The 19,541-nt window shown below is 22.4% G+C and overlaps 1 protein-coding gene and 1 long non-coding RNA gene across 2 annotated transcripts in view; one reads left to right on the top strand and one right to left on the bottom strand.

The window, feature by feature from the left end:
- The window catches only part of LOC105368358 (peroxidasin-like protein), a 30,907-nt gene extending 11,686 nt beyond the window's left edge, over positions 1-19,221 (bottom strand). Inside the window, exons 1-3 of the mRNA XM_011507362.1 lie at positions 19,130-19,221; positions 18,302-18,420; positions 6,804-7,116 (exon numbers count right to left, since the gene is read on the bottom strand). Of these exons, the coding sequence (XP_011505664.1) occupies positions 6,804-7,116; positions 18,302-18,327 (339 nt within the window). The 5' untranslated portion in view covers positions 18,328-18,420; positions 19,130-19,221. The remainder of the gene's footprint in view (positions 1-6,803; positions 7,117-18,301; positions 18,421-19,129) is intronic.
- Positions 5,017-6,009, top strand: LOC105367826 (uncharacterized). The gene is made up of 3 exons (XR_913078.1): positions 5,017-5,166; positions 5,394-5,469; positions 5,911-6,009. It is a non-coding gene; the product is annotated as an uncharacterized LOC105367826 (long non-coding RNA).
- Positions 19,222-19,541: the final 320 nt, after the last annotated feature.

Raw genomic sequence — 19,541 nt, 5'->3', positions numbered from 1 at the left:
TATGGTATTTTTCAATTTATTGATGAAAATAATAAAAGATCTGTAAAATAACATTTATGATAGAAAATAATGAAATATTATTTTATGTATCATATATTGATGAGAAAAAAAAATTTTGGAAGACATTGAATCACACATCATTTCAATATTGTTTTTTACAGGAAATAATTTGATCTAATAAATCTATAAAATAATTATTTGTTTACATAGTACTTTTATTATATTAAAATAAGTAATAATTATAATAAATGTTCATAAATTATGTTTTGCCAATTATGTATGTATGTGGAACTTTTATTTAGTCGCAATTTTATTTGTATATTGTAAAATTAATATTTTTAAATATTATTGCTATCATTTTAAGTCGACTATATTTTTTCATAAATACTTAGATAATAATGCATACTTAGAATATTAGAAAAAAAATGAAATATTCTATATATATATATATATATATATATATATATATATTAATAACTTCATAAATATTCATAATTTTATGGAACTTTATGGAAAAAACTTTCTTTTATTAAACAAAAACGTAGACAGATATTGCTTGTTTTTTATTATCCATAATAATATAGTGAATATTTTTTTTTATTTTTATCACCCGAAACATTATTTATTATGGCTAAAGTATAAAAGAGCTGAGCGTTCCAGTTATTTGAGTCATAAGTAAATATAATTCAATTGCTCATAATACAATCAGTTTTCTATCAAAAATATACTCTTATTATTCATTTACTTTTGGATTATTAGATTAAATAAATAATTATATAAATCGAAGAAATATAATAATACTTAAATAATTTTGATAGAATTTTACCTTTTATATTTACATTTAAATATATAATACAAATATATAATATATATATTGATAAATATATAATACATATTGAACTTTACAGCACTTTTTATGAATAATTTTTGAAATTGGATTTATAATGTAGACTAAATTTTTGTAACATTTACAGAATAATTTTCATAATTAATCTATTTTTAGTTGTACAAATAAAAGAATACCTTGGGAGTAGTTATTTTATTACTCATTGATAAAAAAATTCCGTAAAAAAGTATAAATGAAAAGTGAGATAAAAATTTTGTACAATAAATCTTTCTTTCGTTATTGTTATTTGTTAACAATAAATCTTTTTTTTTTACAGAATTATGTGAGAATATAGAAGAAACACACGTACGCGCCGTAAAATATAAAATTAGCTAACAGTAATAGACTGATCTCCGACATATTAAATTTTATCTATTATGAAAAAATTTAATTATTAAACTGCTACAAAATATTTAATCTTTCAAATCATCATTATATAATATAAATATCTATCTAATAAAAGAAAAATATGTTAAATAAAGCACTATATTTTTTTCAATCATCTGTCATTTTATTATTATTTTGTTTTATCATAATAATAATCATTATAATAATAATTAAAATTAAATATTACTTATACTGTAAAAATGAATAAAATATTTCAATTGTTAATAAATTAATACAGTGATACTACTTATCAGGTACAATTAGTTTAGTTAATATATGTTCATAATATATTTGAAGGCGAATCAAAACTTTAGTAACAGACTCACAACTTGTACATGTCCTCGGTAGTTAATACATTGAATGTTATCTTTTTTAGTTTTTTTCATAATTCTCTCTTACAACTGAATTCCTGTAGTTTTTCATGTTTTTATTTGTAAATATTTTACTTACTATTAGTATAACATTACAATAATTGTATTTGTTAAAATTCAGATTAAAATATAGAAACATATTTGTCAACAACGGTAGCAAAATACGTTACAAAATAATAGTTCATGATTGATTAAAATAGTAATTAGGATAATATTTTTTAACCCGAGTTAAGAAAATATGACTTTATATTTCGAACGATAAGAGGTTACAAAATATTTTATCTTTTTACATATTTTTATTATATCACTTTGGATAAAAATAGTTTTTAAATATAATTACAAGTTTAAAATGATTATCACTAAAAATTATTAAATATTATTTATGTTGATTATAATATGTACAATATGCCTATAGATATCGAACGAGTAATAAACAATACGCAATAGTTTATCAGGGTATAAAATAAATTAATAATTAAAATTTGACGGAAATTTGAAAATTGTCAATATTCCTAAATTTTATAATAAAATTATAATAAAATGTTTATACACCGTTTATAATAATAAATAAAATTTTACTTATGTTACAAGATGACGTGATTATTTCCTTTTACTTAAGTAGCTTTTATGTTTGTAATAAAATTAATTGAATTGCTTGATTGTAAAAAAAAAAACATTCGTTTGAATTTAAGCTATACATGTTTAGTATTTATATTATGATAAATAGTAAAAATGAATATTTATCGATTATAATAATTATGATAAGGCACATATATATACATATAATCACGTTAATCTCGCGAAGAAAATTCAGTAATATATATTTTGTTATTAAAATTATCGATAAAATACTAATTTTTTTTAATTATGTTTTTTTTTCTATCCCGTACATATATTCCAGGGATATTTTGAAATTAAAATTTCAACCTGTTAGTGATTAAAAAACATTAACACAAGGAAAAATCTTATCAACGTTTTATAAAGAGATTTATCGTTGCAGAATCTTTATACTCACAAATTATTATTTCTTCTTGAAGAACACAGATTACTAATCACAGATCCTGACTAATATAGTATTTATTTTATAATTTAATTTAGAATTATTCAATTATATAGATCTAAATTATCTTTGATATAATTCGATATATCCTTAATAGTTAACATAAATTACAGCAAACCAAGTAATTATTATTTAAATGCTAATTTTATACATATATATATATATATATATATATATATATATATATATCAGACATTAAATTCATAACAATAAACATTAAAATCAGATAATATATATATATATATAGTAATATAATATAATAAATTGTTAAGTATCATATTAGTAATCGAAATCACTGTTTTACAAAAAGCTATTTTAAGCGGTACATTTTTATAATGTTAACTATGACATCTTTTTGTTCTTTAAAATGTTCTTGATCTTTGAATGGAGTCTAACAACAAAGTTTAATAAAATAAAAATTATCTAAATATATTTATATGTAATATATTGAATATTTTACTACTTTGATAGAGAATATTGTTGGAAATTTGTCAATTATAAATAGTATAACGGTAAGAATATCCAATATACTATAACTATATCAAGAATAATTGTTAATATTAAATATTCATGATTTTATTAATTTCAAATAATTTATTCATACGATATAGATAAAAGGATTTATTTTTTTATTAAAATTATTATCAATACATGTGTAATAAATATACGTATTAAAATGCAAGGTAATTTGTTCGAAAATTGCGTTAGAATATGTAAGAACGTGAACTATTAATATAAAAATTATTAGAATAAAGAAGCATAGTTCAATATTCGATTACAATGTTTCAGTTGACATAGAAATACAATTTATTTTTAGTTTTCATGAATGTGGCTGCGACAATCGAAGGAAGGTTTTAATAATTATTTATTTTTATCAATTTTAAGCGATCTTCGTAAAAACAATTTTTCCTTAATATTGTGGCAATTCGGAAAGGAATTGACAGCAAAGTATAAATAATATTTGCCAAATTAATTTAAAACATTAGTTTTGCGATAAAATCATTTCACTTATCAAACATCGATAATTAATTTGCAAATATGAAAATTAAAAAATTTTCTATTATTTATGTATTTTTATTGTATTCTATTGAATATTTACAAAACAATATAGCAAGTGGCTCTCGGTACATTCATAAAAATCACTCGATTGCTTTTATTCGAATTGTTTATTCGAATTATGTGGATTATTCGAACTTATCTATAGTAAATATTTTATTAATTATATTTAATTTTTAGTTCCATGACAGCAATGGCACTCAATAATCTACTAGTAAAAATTTGCTATATTAAGCTATTTTTAAAAACTTTTGTTAAAATTTCAAATATTAACTTAGGTCAATATTTTTCCTCTTTCACGGTATTCCATATTATTATAATGAACTATATAATTCTTACTTTCTGTAAATATGTGGAATAATAATTATCAAAAGTAGATTTTGAAGTTTCATATTGTTTGTGCATTTTATCAATTCAGGCCACTAAATATATGGGGACATTTGTATTTTTACATTGATCGAATATTTATGACAAATGCTATTATAATAGATTATGATGTACGTTAATTCATTGCATAAAGCATACAAAGTGCAAATTTTAAAGTGTATAACGTACTATATATTTTATCAATTAACCAATTGAATTATTTGCACAATACAATGGCAATTTGTTTTATTTATATAATTTTGCTAGTTAATTATAGGTTAAGAGAAAAGTATAAAAATCAAACTCATTATTAATCGAAACGAGTAATCTAATGTATTAAATTATCAAATTCACAATATCAATCATGATTGTAGTTAATTTCTTTAAGCGTTTCTGATTTAGCCTCATTGAATATGAAAGCCTTACTACATATTTATAAATAAACATTTGATGTTTAAGTATATATAAGAAAATTTTATTAAAAAAAAAAAAAAAAAAAAAAAAAAAAAAAAAAAAAAAAAAAAAAAAAAAAAAAAACCTGTAATCTTTTATGTTTTACAAGATAGTAAAAAGAACGATAATTAGAAGGTTGAATTTTGATTTAAGTGCGATAAAATAATTATATTTATAATGTTTTATAATGTTTTTCTGAATTCTTAATAATAAAATTTAGAGAAATGAGGTGTCGAAAAATCAAAGTTAAAAAGTAAATTTTAGATCATAAATTTTAGATTCAATAAAAGTATTCCTCAAAAGTATATGTGAAAATTATCGTTGTAAGAGATTTCTTTTGGCAAATATGTAAAATACAGTTTATATCTATTTGCACGTTTCAGATAAGATATAATACGAGTATTTATACTTTTAAATTACCGTTAACACAAATTATATATTACGTGGTTTCAGAAATAAAAACTTACGTATAAAAAGACGAAATTTAAAATATTAATTATTGCGGAAGTGCTAACTAATCGCATCATATTCAATCATATACATTATGCAGTTTTTAATCTTTTTCTACTTTTGTGCTATGTTTGCACGTAAGTAATTATTATGGTAAATTTCATTATTTTGAATGCATATTATTGAATTATACAGAAGGATAGTAAAAGAAATACAGTCGTTTATTAAATTTTCTAATCATTAAAATATATCCTAATCATAGGGAGACTAGTCATTTGTAATAAAATATTCCCTTTCGGACTAATATGTCTAATAAATTGTGAAATATCTTATTTAAATATTATCATTTTTGTTAATGTGACAGTCGTCGTGTCTGGGATTCCACTTGTTGGCCAAAATCCATGTACTTGGGGACCTACGTATTGGTGTCAAAATCCGGAGTAAGATACTTTTTTTTTTTTATTGTTCATTATTTCCAGCTAGTTATGAAATAATTTGTATTTTTGGTAAAGTTACGTTGCTTGAATTACAAAATTACGATGGCATAATTAACATATTATGATTAGTACTAAATTTGGAAATAAAAAAAATTACATTTTGCATAAATAATTGTCATTCGAATTATTATAACTATCATCATTAATAATTTTTCATTTAAATTAATATTTTTCATTTAAAAAGCCAATAAATAGTCATTGTAATTTTGACAATTAATTATTAATTAATTTAGAATTTATGCCTATACTTTACTTCGTTCTTGTTCTATAATACTTCAAGCACTAACGTTTCTTTTTAAATATCACGAAAACAATCACGTAGAATAATAATTATAAATATTTATATATTCAAATTTCTATGTAGCTATAATTTTAAATTTTCAGCACCATAGCTGAATGCCAGGCTGAAATATATTGTTCAACCCATTAGGAATATACATACTCATGTATATATATATATATATATATATATATATATATATTCATTATTGTATTTTAGAAAATGTTGCATTAGTAGCAATATATTACAGATATAGAAATATTGTTTCAAGCATTTATTATTAAATTCTTGTCAAACTTTTATTTTTTAAAAATGTTATTAAAGAAATAGGCAAAAGAAAATTCTTGTGTTCTTAATTAATTAATTGCTTTCTTCATGTGAATAACAAACATTTATTAAATTATACATAACTACTTGTAAAAAAAAGAGACAAAGAAAATAAAGAAAAAAAAAATTTCCTATATTTTTTTCATTAGTTAATATGAATTTCTTCTATTATATTTGTAAAAGTAAAAATTATATATATTTCTAAAGGTTGATAGATTTTTAAATTTCAAATAGTAGTTTAAAATTCCGATATAAAAAATTTTAATTTTGGAATTTAGTCGTCAAAACGAGGATCCTCGATTTAGTAAATAATAATTTTAGATAATAAAACCTTTGCTGTATTAATATTATGATATGAAGATTAATAGAATAAATGCGTGGGTCAAGCGCATTCTTCCTCTGGATTTGAAAAAAAATATTATAACGATAACTTAATGATTTTATATTCATGAAGAATAATACTTTCCAAACACCTTGCTTAAACAATTTGATCAAAAAAAAAAAAAAAAAAAAAAGAAAAAGAAAACACTTGTATAAAGCAAGTAAGATTAGGTTTGCAAATATTTTTATGGTTCTTCATCTCGGAAAAACCAAATTATCCAAACAACGCTCGTGTGTATCGGCCATAAAACCAAAAAGATTTATTATAATCCGAGTGAGTATATCATACCAAACTCGTGCCAACGGAGGGTAAAATTGACAGGGCATCCTTGGCTGACATGTGCAGTGCCTCGACCAACATAACAGCCATTGTTTCCCTCCTAAGGGCTTTTTCGGTAAGGTTCTTGGCTGCGGGTACCATCTCGTGTGAGGCTGCTAGGTACCAGGCAGGAGAGTTTCGACTAAGGCGCGCGTCCGAATCCATGATGATCCGCTCTTGCTCTTGGTATCGGATCATTGAGCTGTTCGTGCGGTTCTTCAGGTCCTGCAGTATTCGCGCTGGCAAAATTGTCGCCTGAGCGAACCATAGTAAGGCTGAGAACCTATAAGCGGACATACCAATGTTTTAAAGGTGGTTTGTCATTGCCTTTTACGTTTCTGTAAAGAAACAGCGTCTAGTTATATAATGTCAATGTGATGCAATAAATGCGCCTACATATTCTTAAATAACTAATTGTTCATATCGATGCGATTGTAAATGATAGCTCGAAATATGGGTATAACGGACTAATCAAGAGAAGTAACCGGTGTTTTTGGTTTCTTTTTTTTTTTTTTTTTTTTTTTTTCAATTATATAATGTTTGTATATTAGTATTTGGAGCAATTAGCATTAAAATTCTATTCTAAAATGCTCTGGTGTTGAAAACAAGAAAGGCTACACTTACGAATAATATAACTCGGAATAATTTATTTTTGCACAACTAAATCCATAAGGCAATATGACTATGCACTATCGATGATCAACGAAAGGTAAGGTTTTTTTAATCTTTTTAGCTTTTAGTTGTGTAGAAATAATCGTTGAGATAACGACCGCGTTTAATCCATAAAGTACTGAGTGCACTTATTTGCTCTCTCTCTCTCTCTCTCTCTCTCTCTCTCTCTCTCTCTCTCCCTCCCTCCATCTATTTATCTATCTATCTATCTCTCTGTCTGTGTATCATTGTATGGTCACTGTATTTGTTATTTAAAGTCTTTAAATTTAAATTGTTGTTGAAATAAAAAGTCGCTTCGAGCATTGTATTATATTGGATTTCATCATTTTACATTTATTATATACAATAATACAATTTCATTGAAATTGAATTTAATATATTTTTATATTATAAATGTCAATTTATTTCGTAACGTTATCTGTGAATATTGCTATGACAGAATATAAAATTGAATTTCGAGACTAAATTAAAAAAAAAAAAAAAAAAAAAAAAAAAACAGTAATTACGAATTATAAATTGTACTTTTATAATAATTTTGTTTTTATTTTGTTTACAATTGTTGTCAATCTTGATAATCAAATATAGTTTTTATATATTTAATGTTTTAATATAATAAAAAGTTTTTTTCAAAATTTTTATAAGTTTAGTATTTTATTATAAATAAATTGGTTTGCATTGCAAAGTTAATATTAATAATTTTTAATATTTAATATTTTAATAAAATTTTAATATTTTAATGAAAATTAATATAACAAATGATTTTCTATATGCTATTACATTTTTATTTTGTGTGCAAAATGAATTAATTGCAATTAATTGTAAAAATTCATAATTACCATTCATACGTAGTTAATCTATGAATTAATATATCAATTACTAGTGTAATTACATTTTTCAACGTCATTTTTTCATACTTTATAGCCTGTGACTGTTTAATTACTTTCTAAAAGAATTTCTCTATGCAGTAAAGATACGGTAGCGTTAGATAGTTAATTAACATTTCAATTTCATATTAGATTTCATATTAGAAGTAATGTGAAGCTAGTTTTAATAGACTTTATCTATCTATCTATATTAGAAAAGATCTTTCTTTTTCTTATATTTTTATGATATTAAATTGTACAAAATCATTTATTACTTTAGAAGTTACATAGCTTTTCTTTAATTTCTCTATGTGTATAAATATTAGTCCTTAATATCTTTCTTGTCAATTATATAGTCTGGAACTTACAATTTATTAAATTATTATCCACATAAACATAAAAATTAAACATTTATATGATTTAGTAATAATTGAATTAATTTCAATACTTCGGGCCAATTTATTGTATGCATTGTATTATTCTTTTTTTTTAATTATATTCAATATTTTAATGACTGTATATCTTATTATATTTATACTATATACACATTGTATTTATAATTTATAATAAATTTATAATTCTGTCTACTCAATAATGTCGACTTTAAATAATACGCTTATAAATAACCATTTATTATGTATGAGCGAAAATTGTAAAATTTTCCCGAGTATATTGAATAATCAGAGAGCCCGTTTCTTTTAGAAAATGAATTTATAAATGAATGCATGCTAAGATGAAAAATAATATATTTTGGAAATACTTATTTCGCCCTTAATTATCCGATTTATTAAGATGATATTCAATCAAATTCATTTATTTATTCACATTATAATATCTCGAAATTAATTTTTTTTTATACGGAGCATCACCGATTTAAATAAACTCATCTCATTTTATCAAGTACATTTATATATAATAAACGATCGATAATATTAAATACTGAAATTAATCCTAATACTTATCATTTTTTTTTTTTTTTTTTTTTAATTAATTTTTTAATTAATCTTTATACTGTATATAAATAATAGAATAATCAAAATTTCGGTATAATTCTAATTACCCGATTCAATTTCTTACGTAATATGAATGAATAATACATGATGAATAGGGAGAATCTACTTTTTTTTTACCAAAGAGAAGTATGGTATCGTTAAAAAGACAAATTGAAATTTTTTAAATAATTCAATTAATTAGAAGAAAAACTTACATTTAAAGCAAATAACGATATATATATATATATATATATATATATATATATATATGTGTATGTATTCTATGGTATGGAAAATGAAAAATTGCAACATCTGGTTTTACCGTACGACATATTATATCAGCATGTCATAAATTTCACGCACAGACAACTCGCTTTCTCGTGTTTTGCATACATAAGATGAGAATATTTCGAAACAATTCGTGTTTGCGGTTGGTAAAATTTATTTTTATCCTGCACATGCATACATACAATTGTCTTTATACAATAGAACTATTAAAATATTAAGATCATTATAAAATTTTGCAAGGAATTTCAGTATAATCGATTTAGAAGAAATTTTTTAAATCAGATATAATCTTGTATAATATGTATAAATAAATATTTATAAATATTATATTGTCACGGAAATACAAATTTTCAAATAGTATTTGATATAATCAATTTAATATTGATATTTCGTTTGTCTTAATATATATATATATATATATATATATATATATAATTTTTAATTAAATACATGAAAAAAAATTTCAAATGCCATGGCCCCACATGATTTGTTGAAATTTTAAATTTAAATAATATGAGTATGGTATAAGATTCAAAACTACGTGTAATTAGCATTCTATATATTGAATTTATGGATATGATTTTAAAATATGGTCAATTCAATAAAATTACATTAAAAACACAATCCAGAACCTTAATATTATTTTTATAATGAATTTTGGCCATTACTCATACGTATGAAATATATTATCTGCAAATTTACTTGAATATTATTTTTAAATTAGAATCAAATATATGAAATACAGGTATAAATTCAAGTAATTATGATTACTATTAAATACTAGTATTTACGATGATCAAAATTGTATTAATAGTATACCGTGGAATCATATGAAATAAAGGAATATTAATTATTTAAAAATTTAAGTATCTTAATTCATTTATTTTATCTCCCTTGCTTTAATGGACAACTTTTTCTAATAGCAATAAATTTATTATAATTTAATAATATTACTTGATATTTTATATCTTTGATTACAAGTATTTCGTCCAGATATAAGATATACGATTAGAATTACAATCTTTTATTTATTAAATTATAATTAAATTGTAAAAGATTCTATTAAAAAATAATAATCTATAAATAAGAATTTACAAAAAACAAATTATTCAGTGTACAGAATAATCATTACATTATTTTTTTCTTTTTTATTTTTTTTTTTTTTTTTTCATTATGTCCTTAATTAGATGATGCGGAGAAATTATGATGTTTAAAAATGTGTAGGTGTAAAGTTACATTAATTTAAAAAGGTTAAGTACCATCATACAAAGTGTCAGCTTTTAGAATCTTAACATTATTTTCAATTATGATTTTTTAATAAAATTTCTCATTATACTTCAAATTATTTATGTATTTAATAAAAAATATGACACGATGAAGTATTGTATACTTATTTTTCATTTGTAATTGTATACTTATGAATATTATTTATTTTAGAATTTAATTTTATAGTTCAACTATTTTGTCAAATTGTATGAAAAACTAAATGTATCTAGCCGTACTTATGTAGTTAATTAAATTAATATATTTATAGTAAATCGTTATAAAGATTTTTTTATCCATGAGTCGATTATCGCAAATTTTTGTAATTTTTTATTAAGATTTACTCATTATTTCATAATGAACGTTACAAAGTAAGAAAACTTTAGAAATACTGTAATTTCAGCGTAAAGTTCATTTCACACATATAATTATGTATTTATGAATGTTTAAAAGTACATTTAAAGTATATTTAACAATAAAACGTAGTAATTGAATATGTAAATAAAATTATAAATAATTCTTACAAACATTATTAGTTCTGAATAAGAAAAAAATAAAATGAAAATTTTAATATTTTTCAATAATATTTTATAAAATGGATAATAAATTTAGATAATTTCATATCGTATATGATCCCTTAATATCTGCTCGTAATTAAATTAATTAATTCTTGTTTATATATAGAATGTCTTATATATTATTGCGCATAAGTTTGAGTTTACGGCTAAATTCATACATAATATTTAATTTACTTAGTTTTTCAAAATTAATTTATAATAAAGGTGTGAAAAAATACTAATTAATTTAAGTAATATTCATTTTCTGTCACTATTTTAAGTGTGCCTAAGTATGCCAGGAACTTACAGGAACAATACATAGATGTTAATATTATATTTATAATGTTACAATAAAATATAATTTAGTCACTCTTTTAGTTGAATTCTTCACAATTTTGTAATTATGGATATAAATACTTTGTTTTGTCTCTAATAAAACCAGTTTGAATATGATTATATCTAAAATACTAGTACAAACTTCTTTTAGTTTCTCTAATTAATTTTATTTTCAGCCTAGAATTACCAAGACAATTTTTTAATCAACGGTAATTATGTATCTTTAAATTATATCGAATCATTGTAACATATTGGAATAAAATGGCAGACTTTAAAGGTTTTCTCAATAAGTAAATAAGTCTTTCAAAATAAACAAAAGTCGTTAATAGAAGAAAAAGTCAGTCGATCAACTTTCTTTAGGACGTTGTTCCTTCGTTTTATAAAAGCATATATTGTCAAAGTGATTGATCGCTCTTAAATACAACGTTAGTGGTCTTTGTTACTGTAATTTGCGTTGGCGGCCGAATAATGTACGCCTTGACTGACTCGTTTATCTAGTTAAATAATAACAAGGCAGTTTATTGGTAAGAAAATTGAAAAACGTTATTCAAAATATTCAGAAAATATTATGAGTATCTTCGATATAATAAACAAAATCTATCCCTATATTATTTGTAATCTTTAGCGTAAGTAAATTTGTCAAAAAAAAGTTAAATTATATATGTAATTTATAGTATTATCATTAATATGATATGATTTGTTGTTTAAAATTTTTTTTCCATCGTTTAATTGTATATTATATATCTTTTTTTTTTTTTTTTGAAATAATTTATATAAAGTTAACATTTTTTCAGAATTACATTAAGCATATTTATAATTTATCACATTATTTTTCTTTAAATGAATAATGTTAATTTTAAATCAAATGGAAGTAATATTTTTTTAAGCCGGTCACCATCTACAATAAAGTATTTGTAGCAAATAGTGTAAATATATTACCATCGAATATTTTAATAAGTAATACCACTTATAATACTTTAATTAATAATTTATTTGTTAAATAAGTAACAAAATCGTGGACATGTATACCTAAATATTACTCATATAACGAACAATATTATTAATGATATAAAATTTAATATTTTACTAAATTACAATTAATTTAAAACAGCAACGCTTACAACAATTCTTTATAAAATAAAAGAAATATGGCTTTATTATTATTGTAAAAATTAATAAAATAAAGAAAAAAGTATAATTTAATTAATCGCATATGACCCCTTAATGGAGTATTACAATTTACAAATGGAATTAAAAAAATACTTTATAGGTTTATAAAAAAAAATGATGAGAAATATACAATTTGTACGCATGTAAATATATGCTTCCAAAATATAATTAAAATAGTATATAAATTTATAATAACATAAATAATAATGTAAATAATATATATATATATATATATATATATTTAAATGAATTATTTATATTTTCATTAATATACTCATGTACTTCATGATATTATTCTAGACAAATATACAATTTCATTTTATATTTCCAGATTTTAAATCATAACTAAGACATTTGTTTTTTTATTCAATTATTGAAATAATTACATTAATCCACTACATCCTATATTTTTTTACATACATAAAAACTTCTAAATTTATATACACAGACATATGTAAGCAAGTCAGATTTCATGTTTAAATATGTAAGTCAATAACATTAAAGTTATTAATATTCAAATCAAATTTATAATAAATTAAATATTTTTTCGTATTTTTTTAATTTATTATTTTTTCATAATTAATGAAACGTCATAAATACTGAAACTACCAGCTCAATATATTTTATATATTTAATTTTTCAGAAATATTTTTACATTTAATGAAATTGTTTAATAATTTCACTCTAATCACGTTTAAAAATGTTTAATTTTCATATTCATTACAACTGATATGTGTAGAATGCTTGAATTGTAATTTATTTACGCATAACTTATCAATAATTGTAGTAGAAAAGTATTTTAATTTTTTTATTAGACTTTGCTGATGAATCGAAGTAATCATAATTAAATGTGTATTCGATAAGTTTCTAATTAAAACAAAAATTAAAAGAAATTGTCGATTATTTCTCTCTTTTCATTGATATATAGATTAGTGTTTTGTTACATTAATAGCATGTAACACGAATTAATTTAATGTATGTAAATAATTCTTGAAAGTTTTAACATAAAAATGTTCAATTATATTACGTAACATATTAACTGCGAATTTATCGTGAAGCTAAAATATATTTTTAACAGATGTTATATATAGTTAGGATTAATAGTTTATTTTTTAAACACTTTTAAGAAAATTGTTATTAATATATTTCAGGGTATTTGGTAAATAAAGTAATCTTTGCAACAATTTCGTGGATCCACAAAGTTATAAACCAATAATTATACTTAATTCGTCTACTATTTGGTTATAAAAGTATCTATTAATCTTATGTAATATATTTGTAAAAAGCTATTATGCACGAAGAAATTAGTAAATATAAGAACTTGTTAATATGATCCACTGGATTATGTAAGAGAGGATTAAATGGTTCATAAAGTTATGCATAAATGTCGTATAGATAAAAGTGTTGATTGTATACAAATTTATTGTAATTTATAAGAATATTCCTATTATTTAAATAACTTTAAATATATATATCCGTGCCACGCGGATACAAATTTCGTATTTCTAGTCTGACGAAATAGGTATATTTTTATCATTCATATGAATTATTTTACACGAACAAACAACGAATTTACAAATGTAAAATTAAGAAAATTGTTAACGACATAACCAGTTGTAATAAAAATACTTGAGACGATTATTTAAATAATTATAAGTTCTTTTTTTTTATAAAAATTTTAAAACGAGGTCGAATATTTTATATTATTCTTATTAAATTTTCAACAAATTCGTCTAAATAAATAAACGAGTGTGTGCCTCGTATCGCTATGGGATTTCAATTGAATACACGATTTATCAATATGAACGAGAGATGTGAAAGAGTGAAAGACTGCGATAAACGATAAAGGGGAATGGCTAAACGCGTGATCGCTTGACTGTATTACGTAAGAAGTCATGAAAAAGAGAAAGAGATCGAAATGAGGAAGAGACTGTGAACCGAGAGACAGATCGTATGTATGTGCGCTGATATGCGACAGAATCCTTGAAGCCAATGCTACATGCGTGGGCGAAAGGACCCATAAGGCATTAGTTGCGACTGGTTGCTTCAGCGGCAGCGAAATTTCGTCGTGGGAGTGTCGATCGTGACTTCAGGGTATGGAGGCCAATCATGTTCAGTGGTTTTAAAGGTTTTATACTTACTATCTTTTCTTTATTTTTATTACGTGTTGTATTTTTATGGTTATGTTACTTATTATCATTATTAACTTGGTAATAGTAAAGTTTGAATTTTAAAAATGAAAAGACTTCTGCTTTAGGTAATCTTAATTTAAATAAATTAAATTTATAAAGGTTGCCGAGCAATACTACTTCGATGTTACTTAACCTTCTCCTTTTTTCTTGCTTTCTTTTTTTTTTTTTAATATTATCGTTTTTTAAAAAATTATATTTATCCTGATTTCATTTATTTGTTTGGCACATTGGTTATATTTTTCAATAAATGTATTTTAACATTTATAATAACTTATTGCAAAGTAGATACCATGATTTCCTGAATCTATAATATATTATACTAAAGCCTATTATATATTCTATGTTCATAAGAAAAGAGTAAAATTTCTAATTATTTTTCAAATGTATATTATAGTAATAATAATATTTGAGTTCAATTATTATTGTCAATTTTGCGGTATAAATTCCATGCATCTTTTAAATGAGATGATTTTAGTTATAAATAATAATAATATCCTTAATGATCTTAATTAGTAATTTAATAATTTATAATATACTAAAATAATACAGTTTTGCTTCCTCTTACTATTAATTATTTCTTCAATTTATATATAATCAATATTTTTAATCAATATGACAGCGTTCTTTGTCATTTTTATGATACATAATGTATTAAAATCCATTGTAAATGATTACTGATTTAGAGAAAAATTACTATTTGTTGTAAATCGATTTATACGTTGGATACGATAGTAGTTGCAAATATATTTTATCGAAATCTTAAAATGTTTTACATTCATATGTCATATTTTAATAGATTAAAAATTTATTTAAGAATTTATTGAACTGTAGTATTCATCTGTATTACTTCTTATTGAATTTGGATGAATTTTATTCATATAGTAACTATTGAGGCAGAATCTAATAAATAATTACTGAATTTGCGATGTAATAAGTGATTGATTTAATAGTAAAAATATATAATCAAACATATTATTAAAAAAATAATAAACAATTTGTATTACATAGACTATATGATAATATTCAGAATTTAATATTTAATAATGCAATTGTAAGTGGAAGAAATAATAGTTCATTAATGTATAACTAATACACGTGTATATAAGATTGTGATATAATAAATATATTTAACTTTTTTAAACAAAATTTTTATGAATTATTGTTGGTTAAAATGCATTTTATAACTTAATTAAGTATTAAGGCCACTTACATTAAATATTTTTAATATTTTAAACTAAAATTTAGCGGCCAGTTAATATTAATATTTAAATAATTAGTTTTCATAATTTATTGAAGAAATTAGTTAGGAAATTCTTAAACGCATACATTTATACTATAAACAGCATTGTGTAGATTATTTTTAATAATAATATACAAATTACATTAGTTTTCAAATACACAGTTCTTTACGAGTGATATGTATAGAACAAAAATAAGTTAAAGATAATATAATATGCAACGTTATTAGATTTATGTAAGATATTAAATAAATCATAATTTATTGTTTTAATACATCACGATCAATTGTATAATTTCATAAACTACCTTCATTTTTCATGACACATGGAACTAAAAATCTCCTAAATATAAGTACGTATAGAGATGGACAGAGACGAATATTTCACGTGAAATTATAATTTGTTTTTATATTTTTCTCTAGTGTTTACATAAATTATAGCGCAAATTGTGCCTTTCATGGGATCCTAACTAGAGAGATCGTAGAAGCTGATAAATCGCGAGCCTCGGGATATCGTTATTTGCAATCACATCCGCTGCTACGAGGCTGATTTAGATTGTTAGGTTGATCGTTCATCGTGTTGTTTAACCTGTGATTGTTATTATTCATGAAATAGTAGTGGATTATATAGGAATGTCATTGTATCGACTTTCTTCCTCCTTCTTTGCGGATTGCAAAAAGACAAATTAATATTGAGAACAAACGTAAGGTGAATTAAATAAAAATAGTTTAATCGATTCGTTTACTCACTACTACAGTTAAGAATTTTAACGCTCTTTAATTTTTCTTTAGTGCTATTTTAATTAATCGCTAATATTTATATTGATAATTTCAGAAAAAAAATAAAATACAATTAAAAAAAGTTTTTTTTTTCATATGTAAAGTTATTATTAAAATATTACGTATAATTTTATTTAATTACTTATAATTTTATTGTAAAATAAAAAACTTATTCAGAATGTTTCAAAATAATTTTTAAAAAATTCACGTTCCTTACGCTTCGTTCAATATTTTGTTAGATCGATAAATCGGTACGGTAAGCTCAAATTAATAAAATATACAAAAGCCAGAATATCAAGTAATGACAAAGAAAACAATTTATTTATACATATAATGCGATGAAATTTCAATAGAATTTATAATGTAAAAGATGATCATTATAAGGAGAAAATAGCATTTTACAGCTACATTCAGATATGTGTAGAATTTATAAAAAAAAATGTATTAATGATTGTGTTAAATAAGTCATTTCCAGATAGAAGTTAATTATGAGAATGTTGATACGGATGTAATTAAAGGAATTTCTATTTCTTTTAAATTTAGTCTATTATTATTTTGTATTTTTAAATTTTATTTAAATAAAGCTTCCTATACTCTTAATATCACGTACTTTTAAATTCAGATGTATAAATCAATACTTAATATTGTAATTTATTTAATCATAAATGTATATAAAAATTAAATACGGTATGGTGTCGTCGTAATGTTATTATACTTTTTCTATTTAATTAATTTTACAACTAACATTATCTATTATAACGTACAGAAAATTTGAAACGTTAAAAGAAATGATTTCACTAATTGTAATTAATTGAATAGAATGTTAAGGACTGCATTTACTATCGGATTTTTGAAAGAGACTATTATTTATAGAAAAATTAATATTTCTAATATATCTTCAACGACAATACATCGGAATGATTAATTTATCAGATATTTCTTTACTATTTAAATCGCATTCGTTAATTCATTTAATTTCTTCATTTCGTTTCGTTATATGACAATATCATTTGGCGAATAATTATTTTTAGCCAAAGGAGTATTCCACATCGAGTAGTTTATTATTTAAAGATCTTTTATTTCAATTAATTAATCTGTATAATATTAAATATACTCACTCGAGGATGATGAAAATTATCGACATTTTACTTTAGATGAAAAGCATGTACATCGAAACTTTTTATTTTCTGTTTTTCTATTTGTATTCTGCACTTTGATATTCTTGCATCGAATAAATCTGGTGAAAAGATTATATACTATGTTAGATAATCAAAAAATTAAATGTTGTTTTTGTTTGTTTAAGACAATTATAATAAGTCTTTATAATAATACAAAATTGTTATACATATAAATACAACCCTAATTAAATATATAATACTAATGCGACAAGCAATGTAAATTAATTTTTTGGTTGAAATATTGTGAATTTTCGAAAAGTGATGGAATTTTGTGCTTGTAAATTTATTTTTACTTCATTACAATTGGACTGGGAAGATTTATGATTTAAAATTTTATTTCAAAATTTTATAAATATTATTTGATTACATTATAGATTTTCAAATATTTTTAATATTAATATTCAAATTTCGATTAAACACGATAATGATTTTATAATCGTTATAGATAATTATTTGACTTTATTTAGTCTAAAGTTAATTTTTATTTATCATGACGTTCTGATTGCAATACACTTGTTATTGCCGCAAAGTGTATTATTTGTCAGATAATTACTTATGAAAGTACAATACTAAATAGAAAATTTTTAATATCCATATCTTGTAGCAAATCCTGAATCAATGGGTATCAAACCAATATTACTAAAATCAAATGATACTTTTTTAATTAATCAATTAACATTCAATACAGATATTTAGTGCATGTTGAACATTCCTTATATGATACTATATTGTATGCACTTAAAATCCAATGGAGAAGTAACAAATAACCTAGTTTGGTGAAAGTAATATGAAGTAAAGCACTTGAACGTTAAATAAAATTAGTTTACAAGGGTAATCCAGCACAATAGGATTTCGAATTTAAAACTGTAATATGTACCACTTCACATGAATTCACATCAAACTTTACTCGACTTGAGATTCAGCTTCATTTAAGCAAATCTTAACCATAAAACTAGCTTTAAACGTTTTGTTCTTAAGAATAAAACACGGGCACAATGCAATGGAATAGAATTTTCAGGCGCTATAGAAAAAGGGGGCAGACGTTAAGGCTTCCGATAAAAGAATCGGAAACGCGTGCGATAACTTTTCGCAATGTATCTCTCTCTCCCTCTCTCTCTTTCTCTCTCTCTCTCTCTCTCTTGAACGCCGCGCGGAGTTCGACTGAGGGACATCGTGCTCC

The sequence above is a fragment of the Ceratosolen solmsi genome, unplaced genomic scaffold, assembly GCF_000503995.2.
Source record: "Ceratosolen solmsi marchali unplaced genomic scaffold, CerSol_1.0 scaffold6, whole genome shotgun sequence".
In the NCBI taxonomy this organism is placed as follows: domain Eukaryota; kingdom Metazoa; phylum Arthropoda; class Insecta; order Hymenoptera; family Agaonidae; genus Ceratosolen; species Ceratosolen solmsi.
Note: the sequence above shows the minus strand (reverse complement) of the source record. Positions and strands in the feature narration are given on the sequence as shown.